The sequence below is a fragment of the Coturnix japonica genome, chromosome 2 (assembly GCF_054131305.1).
Source record: "Coturnix japonica strain WE chromosome 2, WE-NBRP24, whole genome shotgun sequence".
Classification (NCBI taxonomy): Eukaryota; Metazoa; Chordata; class Aves; order Galliformes; family Phasianidae; genus Coturnix; species Coturnix japonica.
Genome location: NC_140664.1, coordinates 112,557,631 through 112,584,106, shown reverse-complemented (window position 1 = coordinate 112,584,106; position 26,476 = coordinate 112,557,631). Strand labels below are relative to the sequence as shown.

At 38.0% G+C, this 26,476-nt stretch overlaps 1 protein-coding gene across 16 annotated transcripts in view; it reads left to right on the top strand.

Annotated features, from left to right (window-relative positions):
* HDAC9 (histone deacetylase 9) overlaps positions 1–26,476 on the top strand; it is a 445,991-nt gene that overhangs the window by 269,605 nt on the left and 149,910 nt on the right. For 13 of the 16 annotated variants that reach the window (XR_014943025.1, XM_015853723.3, XM_085538530.1 and 10 more), the window contains one exon: positions 5,377–5,646. Coding sequence is in view for 15 of the 16 variants with exons in the window: in XM_015853723.3 (XP_015709209.2) it covers positions 5,377–5,646 (270 nt within the window). In the remaining variant the exon portion in view is untranslated. Of the gene's footprint in view, positions 1–5,376; positions 5,647–6,509; positions 8,084–26,476 lie in introns of those variants that run through there. The other 3 variants (XM_085538533.1, XM_085538534.1, XM_085538532.1) reach the window with 1 other exon arrangement.

Sequence of the window (26,476 nt, the reverse complement as noted above, 5' to 3'; positions counted from 1 at the left end):
TTCATTCTTAAACCTTACTTGTATTTGCAGTTGATGTTATTTATTTATTACCCAACTTAACACATTTCTAGAGCTCTTATAATCAAACCTGAACTCTGCAAAGCAGAGTTATCTGAATCCAAAAATGAGATATTCTGGACAATGAAGCAAAGCAACCCAACATCTTATTTCTTATAACAAGTTTGAGCATGTATCGAGAGAATATATATATTTATTTTCCACTTCTCTATCCCTCACTATTCAGTACATAGACCCTGTACTGAAATCTTACATAATCCCCTCCTTGAAGTCTTGAAAAAAATATTTAACGAGGAGTACTCAGACATGGTTTGAAAATGTTTCATTAGAAATACAAGGGCCATTTTAAGCTGACAAGACTACGAAATGCTAATTGATCAAGAGTTTAAGAACAAGTTAAGACATTCTATTTATTTTTTATTTCTTTTTCCTTTTCCCTTTATGTTTAGGACTTCAAGTGCTTAGGGATTTAATATATTTCATCTGAATCTGTTATTTAAGGTATTTCTCTGAGCTGAGATGATGTGTCATGTGTCAGGAATCCTTGAAAAATGAGTTTGGTCAAATCTTAGGTAACAACAAAAAGAGGATGAGAGCAACGGACTCTCCCCACCCTATGGATTTTCTATTTATCTTCTATGTAAAGGTGATTTCTTTCATAAAGTAATATACTGTAACTGCAAGTCAGTGCTGCCGTGAGGGTGATAACAGGCAAAATCTGTCACAGGTTGGAGGTAAAGGATCCCCCTGGATCATTTCCATTCTGAATAGAAACAAATAATTGCCAAGAGGTGTGTCTTTGTCCTTAATAACAAAGTGAAGATCCCCTCTGGATTATTTCTGGTCTGCTGTCAGATGCCATGCTTTTGATGTGGGAAATGGGATACCTGCAGGATCTAGTATACTGACCTCCTAAAAATATGTTGCATAAGTTGACATCATGTGCAGAAGTAGGTAGAAACCTGCATCCCAGCTTTCTGGGGAAAAAAGAATTATAATGAATGTGCAGTAACCTGAACTCTGCTTGTCCCAGGAGAGCTTGATTTTGCTGTTGTCAGCTTTAATATGCTTCTTTCCAACTTGCAGCATATTTCCTCGTGAGGCCCTTTGATCACCATTATAGAACTTCATCCTGCTCAGTAAAGGGAGACCAAAGACTGAAACCTCTATCTAAAATTATTGCAATCAGGTTCCAAAATATTGCTACTGCAATAAAAATCCTGAAGTCTTGTTTCCATTTGTGTATCTCTTTATCTAAAAAGCTTTTATGCTTCCACTTGCTGAAAATATATATATATGATTTTGAGGTAACGAATATAAATGCAAAGCCCATAGTCGAACTCTGAGATAAAGAAAATCTCAGAAGTCATAATGTTAGCAGCATGTAAACAGAACCCTCCCTCACACTTTAAAGGCTGTTGTTTTGTGTGTGTGTGTGTTTGTGGTTTCTTTTTTTTTTTTTTTCCCCTTTTATTTTTTATCTTTTTTTTTTTCCTATGTAGGGTGAATAGAATCAATCCTCTGCTGAACCTAAAGTGGCACCATCCTCACTGGGACCAAGATTTCAATTGGTCCATATGGGAACCCTACAAGTGTTCATAAAATAATGTTTGTTGCATTTTGACAATTCACAATTATTTTTCAATGATAAAGTATTCCTTTGTATTGAATAGTAACAAAATAATGGAGCCATTTGCAGTGTGCATTAAAGTACAGAAACAGTATGGACAATGCTAAAGATTAAATAAGGAGCGCCTTAATGTTCCAGGCTATTAGTCAGTTTAAAGCATCTTTCACTGGGCAAGACTAAAAGGTAAAAGTTATATGACAAAAATAGAGTGAATAAGAGTAAATGTTCATTTACAGAAGTTTATCATAATTGGCCAATGTGTATTAATAGAAAAATTAAAAATAATATGGGCTATTTCTATTGATTGATGGAAAATACTAGGAAAATTATTTGTTAGGAATATTGAAAAGAGCCAGGTAACCACAGGTTCATCATTCACTCTTCTGATACTTAATGAAATAAGAAAGACTGTTTTGATCAGGTTCTACTTGACTAAATTAACTGAGGTACTATAATCAAGGTTTGTCTTTCCAACTTACCTTTCTGACTTGCATCCTCAGAAGATGAGAGCAGTAACACTGCTTCTTTCAAGTATTACTTATAGTAGGGGATTATATGAACAAGACTATAGCAGTGATTAAAGGTGTTTGTAACTGAAAACTGCCCAGAACATTTCATCCTTTATTAAGAACTAATGTTTAAGTCATAAAGCAGAAGAATGATCTTGGAAGGATAAATACATCCCTTAGAAGTGTACTACACAAGTAACAGGAGAAAACAGTAAGCAGTTTCCAAGTTATTTCAGCACAGCTAACAACTTGCGTAGCTGGTCAGAGTAACCCGAGAGCCATGGCACAAAAAGAGAAAAAATGTTTCCATAAGCATGCAGATGAGTTCCTAGAAACAACAGCAGTGTGTTTCAAGAAGGAACAATCAATTAAGGAAAGAAATGTATGTGGTGGCTGCTGTGGGGTTTTGTGCTTTGTCTCTTTGTAAGCACATTTTATTTAAAATATTTCATTTTACAAGTGCTTGTTATTAAAAAAGAGACACAAAAATAGTGTCTGCAACTGGAGGCCTTGTAAAACAGTCTGTTTCAAGGTCCAGGTTATTTGTGTGTCTTCCATTTTCCTGTACAGCCACGCAGGTTTGATTGTTTTTGATGTCTTTTTTTGGTCAGACTCTTGCAGTTATACAATGGAGTTGATGTGTGTAAATGCTTCATCTCCTGCTGCCACTATTTACTTTGGCTCATGCATATCCCTTACAATTTAATTTCCTGAAAATAAAAGGGGGAAAAAAATATAGGTTACATTAGCATGAAGCCTTTTTTTTTTCAGTAACTTTAGTTGGAATAGCAATAACAGGAATGTATATTGGTTTAAGAAGACCGATCTGTACAACTAATTTATTCACTAAGTAAACCACTCCTATGTTATTATTTTTAAATGTAGTCTTACTAAAGTTCAGATTAAGCAATCACATTCTCAAAATGAAAAATGTGCATTAAGAACAGGAGAAATTCCTTCACTGTATCTGTAGATAAATACAGAAAAAAACAATGGTAAGTGGAGATTTAAAGTGAAAGATTTAAATGTTAAGTGCAAGCAGGAGTATCCAGCTGCACTGTGAAAGGACTTGGGCAGTGTTTCATTCAGGGTTTATTTTCTGCTGAGTAATCCAGCTTAAAATAGAGAGATAATATAGAAATATTGACTTTCGACTGCTATCTTTGTGGGTCTCCAGATATGTAATTACCTACAGTAGGGCCAGGGGATAAAAGTATAAAAAAAGATGCTGCTGTCTTAGGAGAACTGAACAGTCTTCTGATAACATTACTAATGTAATTAGTGGAATAAAATGGGGCAAGCTGCCTTTAAGAACCACACTAAGAAATACCAAAGTGTGGTGATATGGAGATGCGGACTTGCTGTAGCTTAGCAGACTAAGGAGCAGGAGTGCCTTTGCAGATTTTGCCCACATGCAGTGCACCCATTGTCATTATTCTCTGCCCTATGAGAAGACAGCAAGAGTGCCTCCTAGTCCCTTGCCTGAGGCTTGCTTTCATTCTCATTTCCACCATTATGAAGGATACCCTTCATAAGATTTTGCATGGGAGCTGGCTGTATTTATGCACTTTGTAAAATCTCTTGTGAAAACAAACACTTTAATCTCACAGAATTTTAGAAGGCTTAATGTATTTAGCTCCTCCTGTCACCAGTCTGGAGCAAATCTACTGATTTCCGTGGTGAGGGAGCAGGCCCCAAAAACAGGCACACTGCAAGCTGAAATGCATGCAGAAACCATGCTGGTCTCACAACCCTTTACATATGTATCTCCCCACTGACTTCACACAAGAAGAATTTAAAGCATTCCATGTATAGATTATATACTGCAGGACATCATGTGTTGCATCAGAAAGCTCAGCAGCACTGAAGATCTGTGCCATACAGCAGTAGAAGAAGAAAGCATCTGACATTAAAGTAAAAAAGCATAAAAGAGGAGAAGCAATGAGTTAAATGTGTCTTTTCCATGGACCTGCTCTCCTTTACTCTTGGCTTTCCTTCCAGAATAGTGCACCTGATGTCAAGTAACTGGCACATGGAATGTTTTACAGATGGATCAGCATTAGTGACTCTTGTGGCTGTATATGATTATCTGTCACGCAGATGTTTTAGTTGTATTTGATCACTGGCCAGGCGGCCAAGCAGCCAGGCTTTCCTTCTTTATGCCTGAGGAGTGGAGAGGGATCACCCACAGATGTTACAGAATAGTGTACCTGGTCTGAATACATGTAGCTTGCTTCAGAGCTTTCCTGGTCATTGTCATCCCCTGAGAAACAACTGGGTCTGATATGAGAAATTTTCCAGATTCTCCTTATTAGAAGGAGATGCTCTGCACTGGTTGCAGAACTGAAGATTCCTCAGCTTAGAGCAAGCCACCTACAGAGTGGGTGGTACGTATATTGTGATTCTGCATTGTCCACAGCAATGAAAAGGAATTTTTGCTTAATTCTTTTTTAGAAGGTCATTCTGCTCCCATTACCCCCAAAAAAAATCCATTTGCAAAATCTTCAGTAGGAAATTGTAAACTAGATTTGATTGCAGCACCCAGGCATTTGGCACCTCAGCAAAGCTCTGCAATGGCAGTTAATGGTGTAAAAGCAGCATTGTCTGGGTAGTTGTACTATGTCATTAATGCTGAGACAAGGGAACCTGTACCATGCATGACAATGTCTGCAGTCTTTCCAATAAGGGCCAGACATCCTCACAGTCTCTGTGCCAAGGAGCAGTGACTGACTTGAGCTCTTTGTCACTGTTCGTCTGTGTCTCTTGGGACATGCATGCAGTGATTGATGCAGAAACATGTAGGAATATTTCCTGATTTGCTTATATATTAACCAGATTATTTTTTAGAGTTCCTTTATAATTTTTGGTTGGGTAAAAGTGAACAGTAATGTAGTTAAGTAAATTTCTGCTTTTTTGTTTGAAGAGTATGAAGGGAAGCTAATTGCTCTTGATTGCCAGAAGCTACAATGTAATGGATGTGCTATAATGCTTTCATTATTCTGACCAATTTTTACTTGAATATTACCATATAGCACTCATTACATATATAGTATTTTCTACTGCAGCATTTCCTTTTACTTAAGAACTTTGGTTCTTTTTTCTTCATAGATTAGTATTTAGCTTGCAATAGAAGCTGTAATCTTGTTGATATCTAGTACTTCCCAGTGTTCTGCACTGATGAAAAGAATGATTAACTGGTTCCTCTCCATCTCTTTTCAGATGCTCTCTAAATCCATTGAGCAGCTAAAGCAGCCTGGCAGCCACCTGGAGGAAGCTGAAGAAGAGCTGAATGGAGACCACTCGATGCAGGAAGAGCGAGCTCCCGCCAGCGGTTCCAGCATTAGGGCTGAGAGCAGCAGTGCTGGTGAGGATGACAGAATAGGACAGCAGGCGGGAGCTGTGAAAGTCAAAGAGGAGCCACCGGACAGTGATGAGGATACTCAAACCCAGCAAATGGAATCTGGGGAGCAAGCTGCTTTTGTGCAACAGGTAATAGGCAAAGATTTAGCTCCAGGCTTTGTAATTAAGGTTATTATCTGAACATCAAATGCATTTTCTAGGCTTTGACAAGCAATTGTGTTTTGATTCACTGACCTAGCAAATCCTGATTTACCATTTAAAGAATTTAACAAAAGCAAAGGTGTTGTATGCACACATCAAAACATAGCGGAGCTCATCCTTATGGCCACTAATGGAGCAAATACCTGTTGCAGGCAATTGCTATACATAAAACTTTGCGTATTAGATGATAGAATTTGTATCAGGCCAGGATTACGTTACATTGCTTAGTTCTAGTGCAAGACAGCTAGTATCACTTAGCTTGTTGAGATCAGCTACTGCTGGAATTAGTTTCCAGACCTGATTGATGAAACATTCTTCTCTGATTTTGAATCCTCTTACTTTTGCTTTCAGCTATCTGTATATAATGTATCATAGCATAGTCTTGAACACTGTTAACAAACAATAGGGTAATTTTCCCCCATAGACAGGTACTGACTGCTACATCAGCAGTCCCAGGCTGGTGTACAGAGTATATAAATTAGAAAAGTATGCCTGGTGGATGTAAACGTGCAAGGCAAGGCACTGTTTAAAACTTGCATTGTTTTCTTTTCTGCATTGCTTAATTCATTTTTCATTCTGTCTCATTTGATGATACTGTCCACAGAAACATCCTTAAATGAAGCAGATGCAAATATTGGCAAGAAGGAAAATGCAGCATTAGGTTCTAATCAGATATTACGGTATTGAAGGAAAAACACAGAACTGTTATCATTATTATCTGATGTCCAATCACTTGCTTATTGTTTTAAATAAAGACTAATCATACAACATTGCATAACCTTTACCACTAGGTCTCATGGACAAATCCTAAAATAAGGACCGTGTAAAGAATGCCAACTCGGCAAAAGGAAACTTCAAATTGTCTGACAGTGTTTTGTGAATGCTGCAGAGCGAAGTGCATTTGTGCAGCCTGTGCTTTCAGAGAGCTGGTATCCCTTTTGTTGCTCCAAAATCAGATGGAGCAATTCTGGATGCAATGGCAGGCACTGTTTATTTAAGTCAAGACTTTGTCAGGTCCCTGCTGTTCTCCTGAAGAAAAGTGATTCTGAGAGGGGGAGCAGGAAATGCCTTATGGAAACAGGAAGCCCAAGTGATTCATGTGCTGAGGAATGTAAGGCAGGGGGAACAGGGTAGTGTTCTCTCTGTTTTTAAAGGCACTCTATGAATTGATTTATTGTCAAAGAAAATAACAAAGTGAGTAGGGAAATTGTTAAGGAAGCTTTCCAGGGAAACATTTCCTTCATATTCCCTTTTGATATGTTTACCTTGTTTTATAGGTTTACTTTTGTTAAGCTAGTTAAAGATTCATTGTATTAAGATCCCCTTTAATATGGATAATCCCAAACTGACCTGGAATCCTTGTCAGTTTTTTTTCTATTAAAAATATTTATATTTCTAAAGCTAAGGTATTTTAAGGTGCAGTATCCTGTTTCAAAAGAGATAGATGTTTTGCCAAATGTAGAAATTGTTCTGAAATGTTGTTAGCATATGTTGTTTACATTATGCTCTAATACTATTAAAGCTCTTATAAAATGTTGCAACCTATAAAGATACATTATCCTTTTTCCTAAAAGACCTCAAACCAATGACTAAGTAGTTGCTGTATAGTGAAAGGCCTCCTGCAACTTAAAGATCAACTTAGATAGGAAACATGCATTAATTGATAAAACATAGACAACTTTTATGTGTGCGTTATATTGGTCTTGAATGAAAAAATCACTTCACATTCAAAAAGAGAAGCATATAAAAATTAAATTACGTATTTTTCCAATTCTGTATTATCCTAATTTTTCTTCAGCCTCATCAAAAGGGATAGTGCATCTTTTAACATATATTTTATTTGGGGAGAAACTTGCAAATGAGAAGACTTTTGTACAATATTGTTTCCAAAACATTGTATTCACAAAGCACAGAAGATATTTTTATAATGCCTTTCAGATGAGAAACCCCAATATATTGGTGGACTTTAATTTTAGAAACTCTCAAACTTGGATAAAATTGAAATAGAGAAATTACCTGGAACCAGTGAAAAAGAAAACTGGGTTTAAAAAAAATCCCATATTTCTAATAGATAATTGTCTCCTACATTTTAAATCTACTGTATTTATTATAATTTACACCCTTAGAGGTGATCTCTTGTTTTGTGTTGTAAATATATTGTTTGTATGTTCCCTTTTTTTGCCTTCTGATATAAGTCTCTTCCTTTCTCAAATAAAGTTTGTTTTTTGTTGTTTTTTTTTTTAAGATCCCCTTTCAGATATCTGACTTTGTGTAAAGTTGATACCTCAATTGTGCTTTTGCTTTGTATATCCAAATATGTTTGCTACACATTGTTGAAACAATTAAAGCTTTCAGGATCAAGGTTTTTATTAGACTATTCTTACAATGATTACACAAAGTCTTCCTTTTAGTCTCTCGTTTTATCCTACATCAGCCATTATAAGTTCTAGTGAATGTGAAAATAGTATTGATGCACGCTCATTTTCCCATCACGGCATTTGTCTTGAACATGTCTTCACAGTGTCATGTTAGAAAGGTAAATGCAAACCCCAGTTTCTTTGCTCCTAAACTGTCAAAAGTTATCCTAAATATGGATGAACTGAAATAATTACTACGACATGCCTAAAATCTTCCTAGAACACAAAAAGTATTGAACCCAAGCATATACTGACCTTTTTGGCATTCCTCAAGACCTTTGCAAAACTAGAATCCATCTGTAAATATATCTGGAAGGAGGGAATCTGCAAACTTTACAGAGTTTAAAGCAATTATGGGAGAAAATGAAGTCCTACCATGAAGAAACACCTACGCATTTCCTTAAAGATATTTAGTGCTTTTCTGGTTGGTGACATTTCCCCAGATTTGCTTCAGATCTGCAGACAGAAACAGTTTGTACTATATAACTATCTCTGTTGCTAAAATACATGCATTATTACTATGAAAAGAGTTCAGAAAATTGTTGTCATCAAACCCCTTTCACTGTTCATTTAAGTAGCAAAAGATTTTAGCTGCTTTCATAAAATACAATTCTTTAACAATGTAGGCATGTAATAAATATTTTGTAAATCAAATGTAATTATATTCAGTGATACAACAGCAAAGTAATGTTTTGCCAGTAATACACACATACCCACCAAAAAGTCAAGTTTCAGCTTAGGAAATCTTAAGTAGCATGAACAGAATAATATTCTATTGCTTATGCAGTTGATTATTATGTATTTAGAACCTTATGCCTGTAAGTAAATCATGCTTTCAATGGTTATTTTCTTGAGACGCCATTTGTATAAAAACTCATGTTGGAAGTAGAAGAGAAGCCTTAAATGTTTTTGATTTACAGCATTCCTGGTATGGAGGCTACACCTACTTTCTTTTTTTTCTGAACTATTTGTTTACCATGCATTAAAGCACCTGTAATGCAAAAAACGTAGTGTAATACAATACACAGCTCTTATTTTTTTCTATCATAAATGTTCACGTCTGTCCTGGGCAACCTGGTCTAGTGGTTGGTGACCCTGCCCATGTCAAGGGCGTTGAAACTGGATGAGGTCCTTTTCAACTCAGACCATTCTATGATTCTTCTTTTTTTCTGTTTTGTTTTATTTTGAGCAGCAGATAACATAGTCTGTCCTGTTGTCCAAAAAGTAAAGTCAGCATTAGATGCCAATTTAGAAGTAATTACTACCAAATGAGGCAAAATGTTTTGGAATATTTATATACTCAAGAAAAACACAGCTTACTGGAATGTAGATACTGTAACTCTGGCCTTATTTTCATCTTCTGATGTTAAAAAGAAATAGCCAAATGCCACAGCAAATAAGGAGCACTCCAGATACTACCACCACTCATATTTTCTTTCAGCAAGTCATTCATGCACTACCTTCATTTTGTCTTCATTGTCATCAGGGTCACTAAGACCTATGTTATGTATGCAAACTATACCCTGTTTTTGTCTTCACTGGCATTCTGAGGTACAATCTATAAACATCAGTACCCAAACATAAATCTAAAAATGTTTACTTATTTCTCCCCATTATGAGCACAATTTGCAGCCAAAATTAGCTAAGCCAAGTTAATTTCCTTATTGTATTCTGTGCCACTAGCAGCATGTCCTACTTATCCACTTAAGAGATGTTTGTTTGCTTTTCATTTATTTGTTTAGTTTCTGATTTCCTTATGCAGTTCCCATCATCTGGGTCATAGCAGTGCTTCTGTACCTGGCTTCTCAGTGGAGAAATATGCTGAACTACTATTCAGGCAATCAGAAGAAAATCATCATAGATCATTTTATCCTCTATAACGCTCTAGTAAAATCCCATTGTTCTGTTGCATTTTAACACTGTAATTAATAGACTCTGTTCTTTGCATTTGGTAGACTTTGTGCTTTGCATTTTCTTTTTTTCCTCTTTTAACTCATCCAGATTTAGAATTAGAACAAACGGCAAATAAATACAATCAGCCCAAAAGGTACAACCAGTGACAAGGCTGGATGAGGACACTTCAGGTTTCCTGTCCCTGCTACCTCACTCCACCATGCAAGTAGACCCATGGAGGGCATCTCCTACATAGGTCTGCTTTCTGGTCCTGGTTTATTGTACCCTGATGGTGTGCTCTTATAGCATAGCTTTTATTCTGTCCTCATACATCAGAGCCCATGCAAGCTAACTTTCTAGGCTGTTTGTGGCCACACAGCTGTTGGAGACCCCAAACGTTACTTCAGCAGCAGCTTAAAGTTAATGACAGTAGCTTACTAACATGAAATCATACTTCATCAGGGTGTGATTCTGTGTGATGATTACATGGGGACCTTAGTAACTAAGAGCTGCTTTGGCAGATATTTATTTACAAACAATGTAGTACCTTAGCTGATTAAATGAGATGGTCTGAATATGGCTGGGACACCTTTGTAGCTTTTGTTTTACCTTTCCATAGTTGCCTTGGAGTAATTGACTAATGTAGCTGTGAACCATAAGTAGGATTGGTTGGGGTGGTACTGATAAAACTCCGTGGTCCTTCTAAGCTGATGGCAAATTACAGCATTTGTGGCCTTATTAAGTACTCTGAAACCCCAGAAAGTTTTTCTTGCCTGTACTAACTCAATTCACCCTTTTTTCCTACCCTGGGCTACTTTCATCATTTTGTTGAACTGTGCAGCCAGTAAAAGAAGGCCAACCTTGTACTGTAATGACCTTCCTCAGTTCTGTCACTGCACAGGCCCCAGACAACCTTGAAATAACACAGGCTGGCATTATGATTTCTTGAGTCAAATTTTGGCCTTAGGCTACTGGGGTATTGGTTGTGGGGGTTTGGAAGGAGATGGCTGTGGTGTTGAATTTGTTTTGTGAACATTTTTTCATTCGTCTACATGAAGTTTCTGAGTATTTAGCCAGTTTTCTCATTTTGCTCTTGAGGGTCTGTCTATCTTTATTAAGCTTTTTTGCGTTGTCCTTAAAAAATGCAGTTCGTTATCAAATGCTACAGGAAGAATGAATCATTTATCTTTATTTGACAGTTCTGTGTGAAATTCCACAAGTGATTTGCCTTTCCCAGTTGGATGTAGAAAACGATTGCATTTTTCAGAAAGTATTGAATCAACTTTCTTAGTGAATGCCAAGGAGATTATTGATAATTTCATTTGTTTCTACTGCTGTAAACCTTCAGTTACAGAATGCAGTAAGACGTATTATCAATTAGATCAGTCGAGAACTGAAGTGTGTGAAAACAATGAGACATTGCAAAGTAACATTATTTCATTTCATTGATACCCACATAGAATAATGTTGATAGTGCTTATATTTTTTGATCCAACATTTTTCACACTTTTCCTTTTTCTCATACTTACAAAGTAACACTTTGCTACTTCTGTTACTGTACCCTTTTGTCAGCAAAAGCAGCATGTAAGGAGACTACTGGAACAATGTGAGGCAAAATTACTTAATTAGGGGTGTATAACTAACATGAATCTAAAGTCTGTAAGTCTAGGTCTCCATAATTATCACTTCCCATTTTGATAGTCAGATGATATTACTTTCATGCCAATGTGCAAATTATCATTTCCTGTATCATACAGAATGGGTTTATTACTATTATTATTATTGTCATTGAAGAGGTTTATGTGTTCTTGGGAAGCTGCTTTTTTAAATGCTTTATGTTTGACTTCTGAATGTTTCTCTCTCTGACAGCCAGGCAAATGCACATATGCAGGTTTTCCTCATTTCCTTCTCTTAAAATACACAAATGAATAAGTGTGCTCCTCAGTACACTGCTGGCTAAGTCTTAATATAGCTCCATTGGTTAATGTCCTGGAAGAGCAGCTCAGCCTGAATGCCTTTGAGATATAGGTGCTCTAATGCAGAAAGCATTTCATAATCTGCCCCCTTTCATGGTGTGGCCTGTGACCTTTGGATCCAGGAAACTAAGGAGGTATTTCTCTCAAATTGTCTGTATTTCCTCTGGAGAAAAAAAATAAAATAAAAATAGTGAAAGTTATGAAAGTGCAACAACACTAAGGGATTATGAAGGCTTTGCTCAAGTTCTCCATAAGGCATCTAGTGAAGCATCATACCAGTGCTTTCCTTAGTCTTTTCCTTTTGCACGCATCAAGAAGGGTACTGTGATACATTCAGTTGGCAGTTAGCAGATACAGGGGTAAAGTGCTGTTGGGAAATGCTATCCCCTGTGAACAGAGGCGGTCAGAGAATGGTTGTTCCTAAGTCTACTGGCAATACAAATTTAAGAGTCTCTACACATCATCAGAGAGCATGGCTTGGCCACTCAGCCACATGACTGCACAGGTGATGACCAGGGTTCTTTAGGGTTGTAGTCCACTTTGATAGCTTGCCTTAAGGGCATCAAAGGCTCCCAAGATCAACAGCCCATCACTTGGCAGCTTCCTTTCCAGTCTTTTTAGAACTTATTTTGTTCTCACCATTTATTTGCGTTTGTGCAGGTCTTTTGTCATTATGCATGAATTTTAGTCTTCTTAAGGTACTGACTTTGTACAGAGAACTACAAATCTGTTTCTGTTGGTGTTTCTGACAGAAAAATGAATAACAGCTCTGAATACTGATACCACCACTACAGGCTCAGCCCTGAGATTCTTCACTTGAATAGCTCTGCTTTAGCTGCTTATGCAGAAAGTAAGGCTTGTCCTGGATGCTAACAATTTCAGTCAAAATACTTGCTCTCTCACTATTTTTTAAAGAACATGGTGAACTCAACTGGTCAGATATATAATGGAATCAGTGTTTGATTCTTTTTTGCTGTCATGGCCACCTGCTCTTTTTGTGTCATTGCAAAAGGCTATTAACTTACAGGCAGATATTCAAAACATGGTAGGTACGTTATAGGAAAATAAAATTTTCTAAAGCATTTGACACCTTACAGCATCAGCTCTGTCGTCTCTGTGTGCTCTTATTCTGCATGATTGATTTCTTCAACTCAGAATTAAGAAGATCACAAGAAAGAATGGTTAATGTTTCATGCACAGCAAGTTGTTATTCAGTTACTGCTGGTATTACTTTTATTTTTTCTTTTTTTTTCTTTTTTTTTTTTTCTTTCTTTAATATGGATATGAAGTATTGAAAATGAAAAACTAAATCAGGTGAGATTCTAAGAAATGGAAATGGATTTGTAACACAGCTTCAGCCACTTAAGGCAAGTCAGATAAAAAGGGGTAGCATTCCACCAGAGTAGATTGCTTTTGACTGACAGAGCCTTGTAAACGCAACAAGAATTTGCATAGGCAGTTTCATAGGTCTAAGTACACAATGGTGTTACAAGGGCAAAGAAATGCTAGTAATTTTCCTCCACAAGTTAAATCTCCTCTGTCCAATGAGGATCATAGGGAAAGCAGCTCCTTCATAGATGGGGTAAGCTCCTAAAACAGGTAGTGTTGAAGTAGCTCCAAAGCTGAAAGTCGGAGTTGCTTTCCAAGGGTGCATTTCGCAGGTGGAGAACAAGTACACACAAAGTTATCCCTGTGTTTCTCCCCTTCAACAAACAACCCCTCATCATGATATTCCTAACCCCTTCTCCCACCTGTGGCCTGAGGGCACATCTACAGGCATCTACAGACCCTCTGCAGATACCTCTGAACTTCCCCCTTCTGACTAACAGAAGGGTCTATGGTAAAAATTAAACCATCTTCAGAAAGGCCATGAGTTGCCTTCACTGCCATTGCTTCACTAATGTGCTTGGGCCCCTCGTGGAGGGACTGGCCTCCTGTGGCAAGACAGGATGGTGCTGGAGGCCAAGGCAGGAAGACAGATGGCAAGGTGTCTTCCTCATGTCAGGACTTCTGTGGGAAGCACTGGTGGGGAAAGTCCAAGGAGAGGGAGAAGCAGCTATAAAGTGTCCTACAGCAGCTCCTGCAGTTACGGATGAAAGCCCTCCTTATCTCAATGAGCAGCTCCATCTCCTTCTGGTGATGACTGCATCACCCTAGCCAGAGACTGCAGGCTTTTACTTGCTGCATGGGCTGTTCAGAGAACTTCCTCTAGCTTTTTGTCTTCAGAAGACAAGAGTGAGATGAAGGATTAACTTCTTTGCCTTTTAACTATTCTTTTTAACCTATTTTATAAGTTTATAGGAAGGTCAGAGGAAACAATTTAAGTTGAAATTCAACTGGACCTTTTTTGAACCTCCCGGTTATAGCTACTACAAACACAAGTTATCAATTTTCATATTCTCTCAATGTTATCTCCTTTAATGATTTTAGATTTGCTGTTTAACACAGGATTTCCAGATCAAATAATGGAGATTAGTTAGTAAAGAAAGTATACAAGGGAGTATAAGAACAAAAGTCTCAGTTCCTTATTACAGGCTGGATGTGATTCTGGCAGCCTGTTCTGGTGGCTGGCAACCCTGCACACAGCAGGGGGATTGAAACTAGATGGTCATTATGGTCCTTTTCAACCCAGGCCATTCTATGATTCTGTAACTCTTTGATTATTGTCCATACATTATATCATTACATTATATACACTATATTATATCTTGAATTTCCTTTCAGTAGCTTGAGAAATACTTTAATAAGTAAAAATTGAGACAAGAACATCTGATCTCGTCATTATCATCTTTGTTACCTACTTTTAAAACATAAATTTACATTTATTTTTCCAACTGAAAGACTTTATTTCAATTGTATTGTATTATTATCAAAGTTAATACTTCAACTCAGTGAACTGAAGTCAGGAACAGTGAAGTTTCTGTTGTTCCTTATCTGAGCATTCTGGGTTAAGGAAATAGATTAAGAAGAAATATCTAAAATAACTATGAAATTATCCAGTTCCTACTGGACCACAAAGCTTTCAGACACATTTTTCTGTAATTTAATTTCAAGGACAATTTTTTTTTAAAGCTCTGAAATATTTATCCCTAAATTTGTAATTCTGTTTATGTTAAATAGTATGTCACAGTTTACAGAATTTTTTATTTATATTAAATGCTCCTGTATGTCATCTCCTAAAAATCTCAAGGATTAGATGTTTAATCAGAGACATCACTGATTAATTGTTCCTTCCAAACTGACTCGCAGTCATGCCCCTATTGTGCAAAATAATAACAAAACAAAACAACAACAAAAGACAATAACAACAAAGCAATGATTTCATTTGGCATTATCAGCTGCTGAAAGATGAATCAGAAAGAGATGAATAAGTTCTAGCTGATCTTAATGGGGCAGCAGCAAGTAAATTCAGGGATGACAGATGATGCAGCTGACTGGCAATTCTGACTGTATTATGACATGGATAAACATGCTATCTTCCTTAAGAACTGCCCATGAAAACAAAGCAATTTGAGATAATGTTTCTATGGAAAACAGAACTCAAAAAAATTCCTTTTCGATGCAGATTTGGAAGTTCTGATTATTGCAAAAGTCTGAGAGAAACATGTTAAAACCTCACGTCATAACATATCTAAGATGCTTCTTTTAACTTACAGGGAGATCTTTTTTTTTTTATTTTTTTTATTTATTTTTTTTTTTCCCATCTGAATCAGAACAGCAGCACTACACACCAGTGTAAGTGCAGCAATGCTTCCTGAGTGTTCACATGCTCAGGGCATTTTGAGCTGCACCTTTACAAATAAATAAATAAGGAATGAACTTGTTTGGCATTTCACGCCTATGACCAAAGCCAGGAGGCCAGTTGAGTATGCTACTACATTTTCTTTAACTTTATTTTTGTGGGCATCGTGCATTTTTAAGATGGTTATACATTTCCTTGAACCAATGCAATATAAAAGATTTACTGTTACAGTTTGTGTGTGGCCAGGCAATGGCATATGGAAAACATGTTTCCTGCTATTTAATTTAATTACTCTAATCACGTGCCAGCCCCAGGCATGTCATTCTGGACCTCTGAGGCTCTTTGTCTGTCAAAGAGATGGACAATATCTTGGCTTTGTTTAGTTGCTCTGCAGTCTACAGATAAAACCACTGAAATACTGACTGTTTGTTTAACCAAAACTTTGCATTTAACCATTTGGCTTTGATTTTTTGTTTTACAAGGGAAGATGACATTTTGGCCTCAGTGAGCTGAAAAGTATGACGAAGAACTGTCACTTTCAGGCCTTATTAGATGAAAAAGAATACTCTAGCCTTCTGGTCAGAAATTGGCTTTCTTAGCAGAAACCTAAGACATACATTGCTGTTATTTTACGGTTGCCTGTTAGCAACAGCAGCTGGAAAAGTCCTGTTTATAATTGCTTTATTCTAATACGTTTAGCTCTTCATATGCCTGTTTTGGTAGATTTGGGTTTCTTTTATTTTAATAGATGAAACGGTAATGGATGAAATTCTCATTAAGATTCCATAGCAAGTAATCATGCCAATAACATTGCACTGAGGTACAAGTTAGCTTTTATGTTAACACCCTACAGTGATTTTTATTTAAGACATAGCTGTAAATTAGAGCCTTAAGTCTTTTGACAAAATAAATAAATAAATAATGAAATTAAAAACAGACAGTGAGATTACGGTACTCTGTTCATGTTATGAACCCCGAATCTGGAGAGAAGAGAGAAATTAATCACATACTTAGCTTTAAGTATGTGATTAACACCACCATTTCCTTCAGCTGTAAGTGAGTGCTCAAGTCCTTGTTTTCCTGCACTCACAAGCAGCACTAAGGAGTACTTAAGACTCCATGAGGATATGAATTTTAACAGTCATGTTGTAAGAAGGAACAATCAGAACCAGCTTTGAATAGAACAGCATTCCAACTCATAAAGAGTTATTGCATGTAAAAAGACTTGTCTGTTCTTACATTTTTGAGGGCTGAATTAACTTCAGTTTCTGTAAGTTTCATCAGTGCACGCATTCACCCCTCTATATGACAGCCTACCTGTGTCCTGCCACAGTATAGCTTTCAACCTGTATTGCATGGAAGAGGGCAGACAGAAAGTCTATGAATGGTCCCAGTAGGACCATTCCTTCCTAGAGGAATACACTGTATGGTATGGGATAGGATACAAAAAAAGGAAAGTGCCCATCTGAACAGAGTAGGGCAGAGCTTATATATTTCTGAAATATCAGAAATACACAGCTTTACTTTTCCCCCTTTTTTTTTTTCTTGATGAACCAATGAAACACAAACTAAAAATAGATTATTTTAAGTTACACAGTACAGCAATGTATACAAGAAAATTTGTTACCATATACTGAATTCTGGTTCCCATTTAGCTTTGAGTTAACCACTAGATGACACTACTTCCCACTTACTGAACAGGTGTGAGCATAAGTTCTTATCTGCTTGTGTACCAGTTCATATATATTTTCACCCTTCTCAAAAGAACATAAAAAGGGAACATTGTACAAGAATTGCCTTCATCTTTCTGTATTTTGATGGAACTTCTATTTTGTGTTCATTCAGGCAGATCTTTGCATGTGTCTTTGCATGATCTACAGAAAAATAAATAAATAAATAAATAAATAAATAAATAAATGGATTATAGCTCACAATGCAAGCCTTTAGGGTGCTGTAACTTAGCAAGCTGATGATAGCTCTACTTAGAAGAAACCAAAGGAACTCCAAGAAAAACTGAATAGGTTGGAGTTTGCGGAGAACATTCCCCTTGCTTCCCCTCCCTGCCTGCCACCCCCACAGCCCTGAGAAGAAAACAGGGCTGATATGTTGGCATCTGTAGTGTGATCTGGGAAGGACGGCATAGAGAAAGAGCGAGCTGCACTATTCTAGTCCAAAAATGACAAACTGTGAGGAGGGGGAGAAAGACACAGAAGCATGGTCATACATAACCATGAGGCTGCTGCTGCTGCTGTGGTTTTTAAATTAGGAACAATGAACTTTCCAGAAGGGTGTGTGGAAAGAGTCCCGTGTTTCTGAACGCCTGATTTTCAGAGTCCAGAAGCTCCAAACTACTCGAAAAACAGCTCCCCCAAAGTTACATTCATGCAGCTAAATTTATCATAATGCACAGGGATGTGAGGATATGCAATTGGAGGAAGAGCACCTTCAGATACACTTTCATTTTCATCTATGTCAACAAGCATCTTTCTCTGTTATGATTAGTCTGAATGATTTATAATATACATATTATGACTGTAACATGTACTGCTTGTGGTAGACTTCACTGAAGAAGCATTGTATACAGCCATAATTAAACAGCTTTAAAATCTGCCTGTCTCCCAGTAGTGCCATAAGGTACTACACATAAACAAAGGAAAAATGATTATCCTTTGGTTCAGTAAACTGGAAAAAAATCTTTGTCACTGGGCTCTGTAGCAGAATTGCTGAGTTACAGCTTGAACCAGTGATTGAGCACCTGGTGGGAAGGCAGGGCCAACCCAGGGGAGCTCAGGTGCATGCAGTGCTTCTGGGTGACTGGAAGGGGTGGAGCTAGGACTTCATTCAGGGGTTGGCAGTGAAGGTGAGGGTATCTTGTTGGAGATCCCTACTTACCTGACACCTTCCGAAGGTAAGCAGTTTTCCTTCCTTCCCATATTGATTTTTGTTTTTTGGTTTTTTTTGTCCATAACTGTAGCATTTGGGCCTGTTCTCATTTACTACAGCCTAGGATTGTGCCATTCTGCTGTTATTGCTGTACTTTCCATCATGTTCTAGCATTACAGTGTTACATGTGTAAAGTCTGTTCCATTCAGAACTTCCAGCTTACAACTATGTAAGTCTGTAGTTCCTATAAAAGTGCAATGATGTACCAAAGTACCATATCTGAAAAAAATTGTCTTTTTTTTTGTTGACAAATGATGACTTAGGAGCACATGCTTGTCTATTTGCAGCCGACACCTTAACTGAGTCCGTGTAAGAACTGAGATGTTTTCAGCAGTTTAAGGTGTCCAAGTCCCAAGGAGCAACAGTGTTTGAAATAAAGGCTACCTAAATTGTGACCATTAGCAATACAATCAAAATCAGAGGCATAGTTTTATTCCTGTGCATGTGCTGTTTGAATAAATTAATTTATTGAGGATTATGGATCTGAGAAGACATCTCATTCTAAATATAAAACAAGAGAAAGACTAGGAAAGAACACATTAGCCAGATGTTTTCCTTCTGCATTACTATACTATCTTGCAATTAATTTTAACAAGTGTAATTACTTTTTTTTTTGCCATCTCAGAATTACTTAATTTTTATTTCCTCTACATACCCAGTGTGCTTGTATTTAATTTTAGACAGGACATTTATGCAAATTGTTTCTTTTATGTTCATTAAATTTTTCAGTGAAATACCCTTTTGCTCTCTCTGAAGACTCCTTAGGAAAGGAACAAGCTCTACTGTTTGTGCCTAAGCATGACCTCCAGAAACTGTAGCTGGAGTGTACAAAAGCAGACAGGATAAGAAAGCAGCGCATTTTCAGTCCTGAGTTCATAACACACTGCAATAAATATATCCTGTTGATGCATAGACTACCCTTATCTCTGTTCTCTGCTCAGTGTTACTGAACAAGGATGCTCCAAAAATAATGCCTCCTGTTTTGTCATGTTGGCCCACAACATCACAGGTGTATATTGGTGTTATGGCAGTAGAGGTTGTTATTATGTGTTGATTCCATCTGACAGATGGCAGTAGAGGGACAGTCTGAAGCAATGGCACCTGACATGTGGGAGTATGTGTGAATCAAAGGTGTGCCACTGAATTCCTTTGTACAGGAAAAAAATCACAGTCTTTGACATACATTTCCATTAGCTGAATGTTTATGTAGAGGGAAGATTTAGGTTGGATGTTAGAGGGAAGTTCTTTACTAGGAGAGTGGTTAGGCCCTGGAACAGGCTGCCCAGGGAGGTTGTGGATGCCCTGTCCTTGAAGGTGTTCAAGACCAGGTTGGACGAGGCCCTGGGCAACCTGATTTAGTAAATGTGTATGTTTGGTGGCCCTGCCATGCAGGGGGGTTGGAACTACATGATCCTTGAGGTCCCTTCCAACCCGGGTCATTCTGTGATTCTGTGATTCTGTGACCAAACAGTGGACGTGAGCACAGTGAGATGGTGGATGAGCATATCAGCAGTGATAATGGTGACATGATAGACAAGTCATGTTCTGTCTGCCATTCACATCTGTCACACCACAAAATGAGGAGTGTCTCAATCAGCTCATCCGCACAAATTCAAACCAGGGAACTGTGTACAGAGTTGACTACTGATTTCAGTGCATCGGAAATCATAGTGACTCCTTTGGAATGTCGAAGTTTGTACCAAGTGGATCCCACAAATCTCATACAGGAACAGAAAGAACCTCTGTTGGAGGGTTGTCAGACCTACAGAACCACTACAAGGTTGAAGGTGATGCTTTCTTGGATTGCATAATTAGTGGTGACCATGTATGGTGTTACCACTATGACCTGGAGTCAAAACAGCAGTCCTTGGAGTGGTGACATGTTTGTGACCTACTGAAGAAGTTGTTCAAGCCTCAGCCCCCAGTGGGTAAAGTGATGTGCCCTGTCTTTTGGGATAAAAAAGAGGTGATCCTTCTGAACTTCCTGGAACCCAGACAATCCATAAACTCTGACCACTACATCACAATTCTGACTGAGCTGAAGGCACAATAACACCAGTTTGAAGACTGTGGATCACATTGCCAGGCTTGGATGAACTGTCTTGTCATACCCATTATGTAGTGTGGATTTAGCACATTCTGACTTCCATCTCTTTGGGTTGATGAATGTGGGCCTACATAGGAAACATTTTCCTATGATGCTGTCATAGCAGCTGTGAAACAGTGTTTCACATCTACTAGTAAAGACTTTTATGTGCATGGAATACAGGCTCTTGTTCATCACAGCTGAAAATGGACAGGTAATGGCGATGACTATGTTGTTATGTAGCTGAGAATTTTCTCTATCAAAAAGTGTTACTTTGCTCTTGGTATCTGTTGTAGTTTCCATGGGAAAAAATAGGAGGCATTATTTCTGGAGTAACCTATGTAGAATCATGCTGTGGGTGCTTATGAATTGCTTCTGAGAGGGAAAAGAGGGGAAGAAAAGAAAATCATCTGTGTTCTCTCCTCCTGACATAAGGACTTAAATACTACATTGGCCCACAAAAAACACTGCCATTCAGAATTAGTCCCCTCTCTTCTCTGGTCTATGGAGCCTTATGAGGAAAGCAGCTTGGTCATACCAGCTACACATATTTAGTATTAGTGCAAAAGGTGACTGGAGTAACAGGCAGCCAGCCAGAGTTGTTGGTATGAAGCTGCCTTCATGCCTGCCTGGGACAAACGTGCCTTTTGACAACTGTAGTGAAAGCACTGTGAATAAACTCTAAAATCAGTGTCTTTGGATTATCATTTTAACTGCCTTCTTAAAACTTCTGTTTTTCTGATAATGCAGGATTTGTAGTAGAACAGTATACCATCTTGCAGCCTATACTAAATTCCAATGAATAATTCAAAACAATGTTTCAAAGCATTTATCCTTTTTCCAATCAGATGCAACAAAAAAATATCCTCCCACGTCTAGTTCTTCCAGTAGTTTCCACTGAAGCGTTGTTAGGAGTTATTATTTCCCCACACCTTCTGTAGCACCAGGAATTTCTTTTAAAGTATTCTGAAAACAAAACTAGTTGGGGTTAAGTGAAGTCCTAAGACAACTTAATGAGATTTTGATCTAGGTAGATAGGAATTTGCTCTTGCATTTTCAAATCTACATTGTAGCAAAGTCAGCTAAGGCGGTGTTCTTCTTGACATAGAATCATGTATGGTGATAATTTCTGCAAATGGAAAAACACATTTCTGAGCTCACAAGGAGACCACACAGGCAAAAGGAAAACACTCTAAAAGACAAACAAAACAAAAAGAGAGAATGAGGAAAAAATATAGGCCAAACACTGAGAAAAGGTGAGCAGCAAACAGGAGAACAAAAAAGAAATGGGTTCAAACTTCCTAGAAGGAAGCACTTGAACTGGGAAAAATAAAAAATAGACCAATGTGCAACTAACCCAGTGAAATGATTTACACCTACAGCACAATGCCTTTCTAGCAGCTGATCGTTTTACTAAAATTGTTGTAATAGCCAGTTATTACACACTTGAGGTAGCAACTTTTGTCGAAGGCAAAAAGATTTATAGTTTGCTCTGGGTATAATGGTATGAGAGGAGCTGGCTGCCAAGTGGGTCTGTGATTTGAATTGGGCGCCTTTGGTTTGGTAGGTGGTGTGTTTGTTCTGTGGCTGGAGTTCGCTAGAAGTTGTTTGATTCACTGGCCAATGATAACTATCTTGAGAGAGGGAGAAGCCCAAATCCTCCAAGTTTCAAGGAGAGAACAGAACAAAGTACTTGTGTGGATGGGGAAAAAAAAAAGAAAAAAGAAAAAAAGAAAAAAAAAAAGACAAACACCATGGTAACATGAAGTACATCAATTCATGGGGTACTTTGTGGTTTATCACTTAAAAAAATGAAAAAGAAAGAAAAAAGATTTATTGACCCCAAATTGCGGTAATTTTTAGTATTAAATGGATCTCTTTTGAAGACTAAGCTGCAGGAGAAGACGAGACAGTAGTTTTGGAACAGAGCCCCGAGCCTTAGAAATAACACTGCTGGTTTGGCTCTGCTTCCTATATTGTTGCCTAGCTTTAAAACTTTTCAGCAGGACTTCACTGCAGGCTGGTGACCAGCTCGAATCACTGCAGAGTAGATTAACACAGTGTTTTCCCAAGTGTCTAATCTCATCTTGGGATCAGAACACAAACAAGAGCAAAGCATCCTTAAGATCCAAGGAGTCCTCAGAGCAAGCTTGCAATTCAGCCCTGCCAGCCTTAGTGCTTCCTCAGGCTCTCAGCATACCTTCAAATTCCCAGAATTCTTCAAAAGTTCTGACATTTCTACTCTGTCCGAAAAGTTTACCTTTGCATGTTGTACAGCACTTGGCTTGCCCTTGAGAATGGTGTTATATTTGTAGCATCTTATCCTAAAAATCCTGCTTGTTGAATCAAGCTTGGTTTTTGTTGCTAGAAGGCAAGTTTTTGGAGGATATATGTCTGTATTGTTTTTTCATTTGATTTTTTTTCCTGCTATTGTAACATTCCTGAAATCAGTGAAGTGCCTTGCAGTTCTGTGCAGGCTTCAGAGGCAGTAGCTGAGAGACACTGATTGGAAACTTGCTAACCTTCTTGCATACCACTGCCAGAAGGAGAGGAGGCGAGAAAATTCCACAATGGGCTATTGTCCAGTTGCTAACCAGTAAACTCATTTATTATTACTGGATTTGGCACTGTTGCATGAAGAGGCTGATGTCATTTTAAAATGTCCTCTGCTGTGTGTGAGGATAAGGAGATGTCAGAGGCATTAGGAAAGATGGCAACCAAGTCTCTGATGCCAAAGGGAACCTGCACAAGAAGGGTCAACAGTAAAACAGTGGTACAGAACATCACAGCATAAATAGAAATAAAGAAGAACCAGTTAGATACTTAAGCATACTTCAACTCAGTTCAGGTCACTGACCATTGCAATGCATGCGTACATATTTTGAGGTTGAAGTAAAGCCACTAATGTGCTTAGGTATCCACTCTGACAATGCCTACTTGCCTGTGTGTGTGACTTCTTTAAAGATCAGTCCAAGTCAAATGAAAATGTACTCTTTGATATCTAATGAAAAATGCTGTGTATTTATGTATGCACAAACAAGAACAAAAAGGAGCTCAAAGTTGTTTTAAAAAATTTCAGTCCATATTTTGAATATGTTACAAATTAAAATGAATACACACTTTCTGTATGTCACTCCACCACCTTTTCTCGTGTTACTGTTAGGTCAGAACTAAAAAAATACAGGGATTGTAGTAAGTACTATAATATGAAATTATATGTTGATTTTTCCATGGGCTATTAATATCTTGTTACTGTGAGGCTGTGCTGGTTGGTGGTTTCTGGCTTAGTGGTGTTTGGCTTGCAGGTAAAGGAAAGAAAGGAAAAAAAATTACAGCAAGACCTCCTGCAATATGAATACTGACCTCCAACTACTATTTTATGTGACTTATTTTTTGGTTATTTCCATATTTTTACTGTTAATAGAACCTGGAGTTAGTGTCTTCTTAGCCTGTATCCATTTTTGTACATGAGCAAACAGTACCTGCAGAAATGCTTTTATCATGCTTGCAATTTTCACTGGTATCAAGATCAAGACTCTCTTAACTTCTGGATCCTGGGTGGAATTCCAAGGGACATTCCAGTGGGTAATATGGGTAACATAGTAGAAGATGTAAAACTGCCAATAAGGGGGAGAAAAGAATTTTCTTCAGCAACCATTCACAGGAGAGGGTGGGAAAAACAGTGAAGGAGTAATGCCTGACATGTCCTGCTAGAGCAGTGCAGTTCAGACACACCTAACCCACAGATCAGTAATAATCCACTGGTTTCCTTTTCCATCTCTTACGAAAATAATTCTATTCCTAAATATCTAACAACAAGATGTTGATATTTCTCTCTAACACAAACCTGAATTTCCCCTTGCTCATGTAATGACTCTGAATCAGGAGAATGAAAATGCTACCATACAGCTTGTAAATGTTGGTGGTATTTAGTTATTGATATAAATGCCTCCAAGGGGGACTGCACTGGTAGGGGTTTGCTAATCAAACACAGAACCTTTCGCCTTTGGGTCACTAGATCAAATCTGTCTCTTGTGGATAGTGACCAAAGCTTGCTACAATTTAAGATTTCAGAGCCCCATATAAATGAAAAATGTAGAAATTAGAGATTGAAAAGAACTGTTACAGCTTGCAGCCTGTTCCCCTACCAGTGCAGAGTTATTCTCTCTAGTGTATTTCCTGATTATGGCTTTTTCCAGTTCCTAGTAGGTTGTGGGCATGTTGCAAGGCAAAGCAGCTGGTATTAATTGATACCTGAGTCTAACTGGGTCCTTGCAGACTCCCTGCACTGGCGCTGGAGGGCTCTGCAGGCACCTCACTGCTGCTGCACTCCCTGGGGTCATGGAGGAGGTGAAAGATTCCCACCCTGTTGTAAAATACCTCATAATACATGAAGATTAGTGAATCTCATTTTCATTGCCTCACTTATCTTTAAAAGTCCTATTAGTGTCCTTCCCATAACCAAGCAGGCACAGGTCATAGTTCTAAACAGTAGCTCTAGTAGCTAAAGGAAAGGCTAGATATTAGTTCAGATGTTGATAAGGCTAAAATTTTCCCAAAGAATGGAAGAGATCAGTACAGAGAAGCTTGCTTGGGTCTTCTCTTTGATTTAAATGAAAAGGTTTGAACCCTATTTTACAACTTCCATTTCCAAGTAATTAAGCATGCTGCAGAATTTCCATTATTGAGCACAAAGGAACTGCATACTGACAATATTAAAGTTAGTTGTGTATTTAATCACACCCCTAAACCAGCCAGTAACAGTGGCCTATTTCAAAGTGATGTAAACATGTCATGACTTAAACCAGTTCTTATTCTCTCAACAGGAGTCCAAGTGGGGCTACTTTTACACACCCACCTTGAATGCCTCAAGGTGCAAGTTACAACACAGTGTAGACTGTAAGTGGGATTTCCTCACCACTTCTAATTTTGGCCATATGTGCCTGTCCCGCAGCCTTTATAATCCAATGTTTCCTGCTAAAGATGCTGGAAATACAATGGCAGCCTTGAAACCATCAGAGTATTTTGAGGAAGAATGCTGAGAGCTGTTCTTCCCTCAGCATGGCAAAGCTGTGCCATGGAGTGATGTGGTGGGGCTGCACTGTGTATGCTGTGTAGTGCCCTGCAGGTGTTGCTGGGACTTGCTGTCACCTCCTGTGGCATCATATATTGTCCCTGCCCAGTACTCCCCAGTATCCCAGAAAGTGTTAGTCTCTCCACCTGCAGTGTAGCGGGAGTCAACTCACCTCTGATATTCACAGTCCCAAAGTTTCAGCTGCTTAAAAATTCTAGTGGTTGTGAAGGAATATCCTTTGAGCTTCAGAAATTTTACAGCTGGGTAACTTAAGAAAAGTTACAAAGAAATTAAAACAAAAGAGCACCAAGCTGGAGTACAAGGAGTCCAAAACACTGCAGTGAATTTTCAAACTGACACTCCACACTTCTATTCCAAGGAAAATAAACAACAAAAAAAAAAAAAAAACAAAAAACCCAAACCAATAACCACCAAACAAAAAAACAACTCTCTGTTGTGAAATGTCTTTTTGAACACAGATTTAAAGAATGAAATTGAGGGTTATAAACTAGTAGCCAACAAAAGCAAGAAAGGCTGGAATGTTGGTAACCAATTGCAAGCACGGGATCCAAGCAAAACATCTTGAATTGCTAGTACTGTAATAAATTATAGTTTTCACTTTTGTAT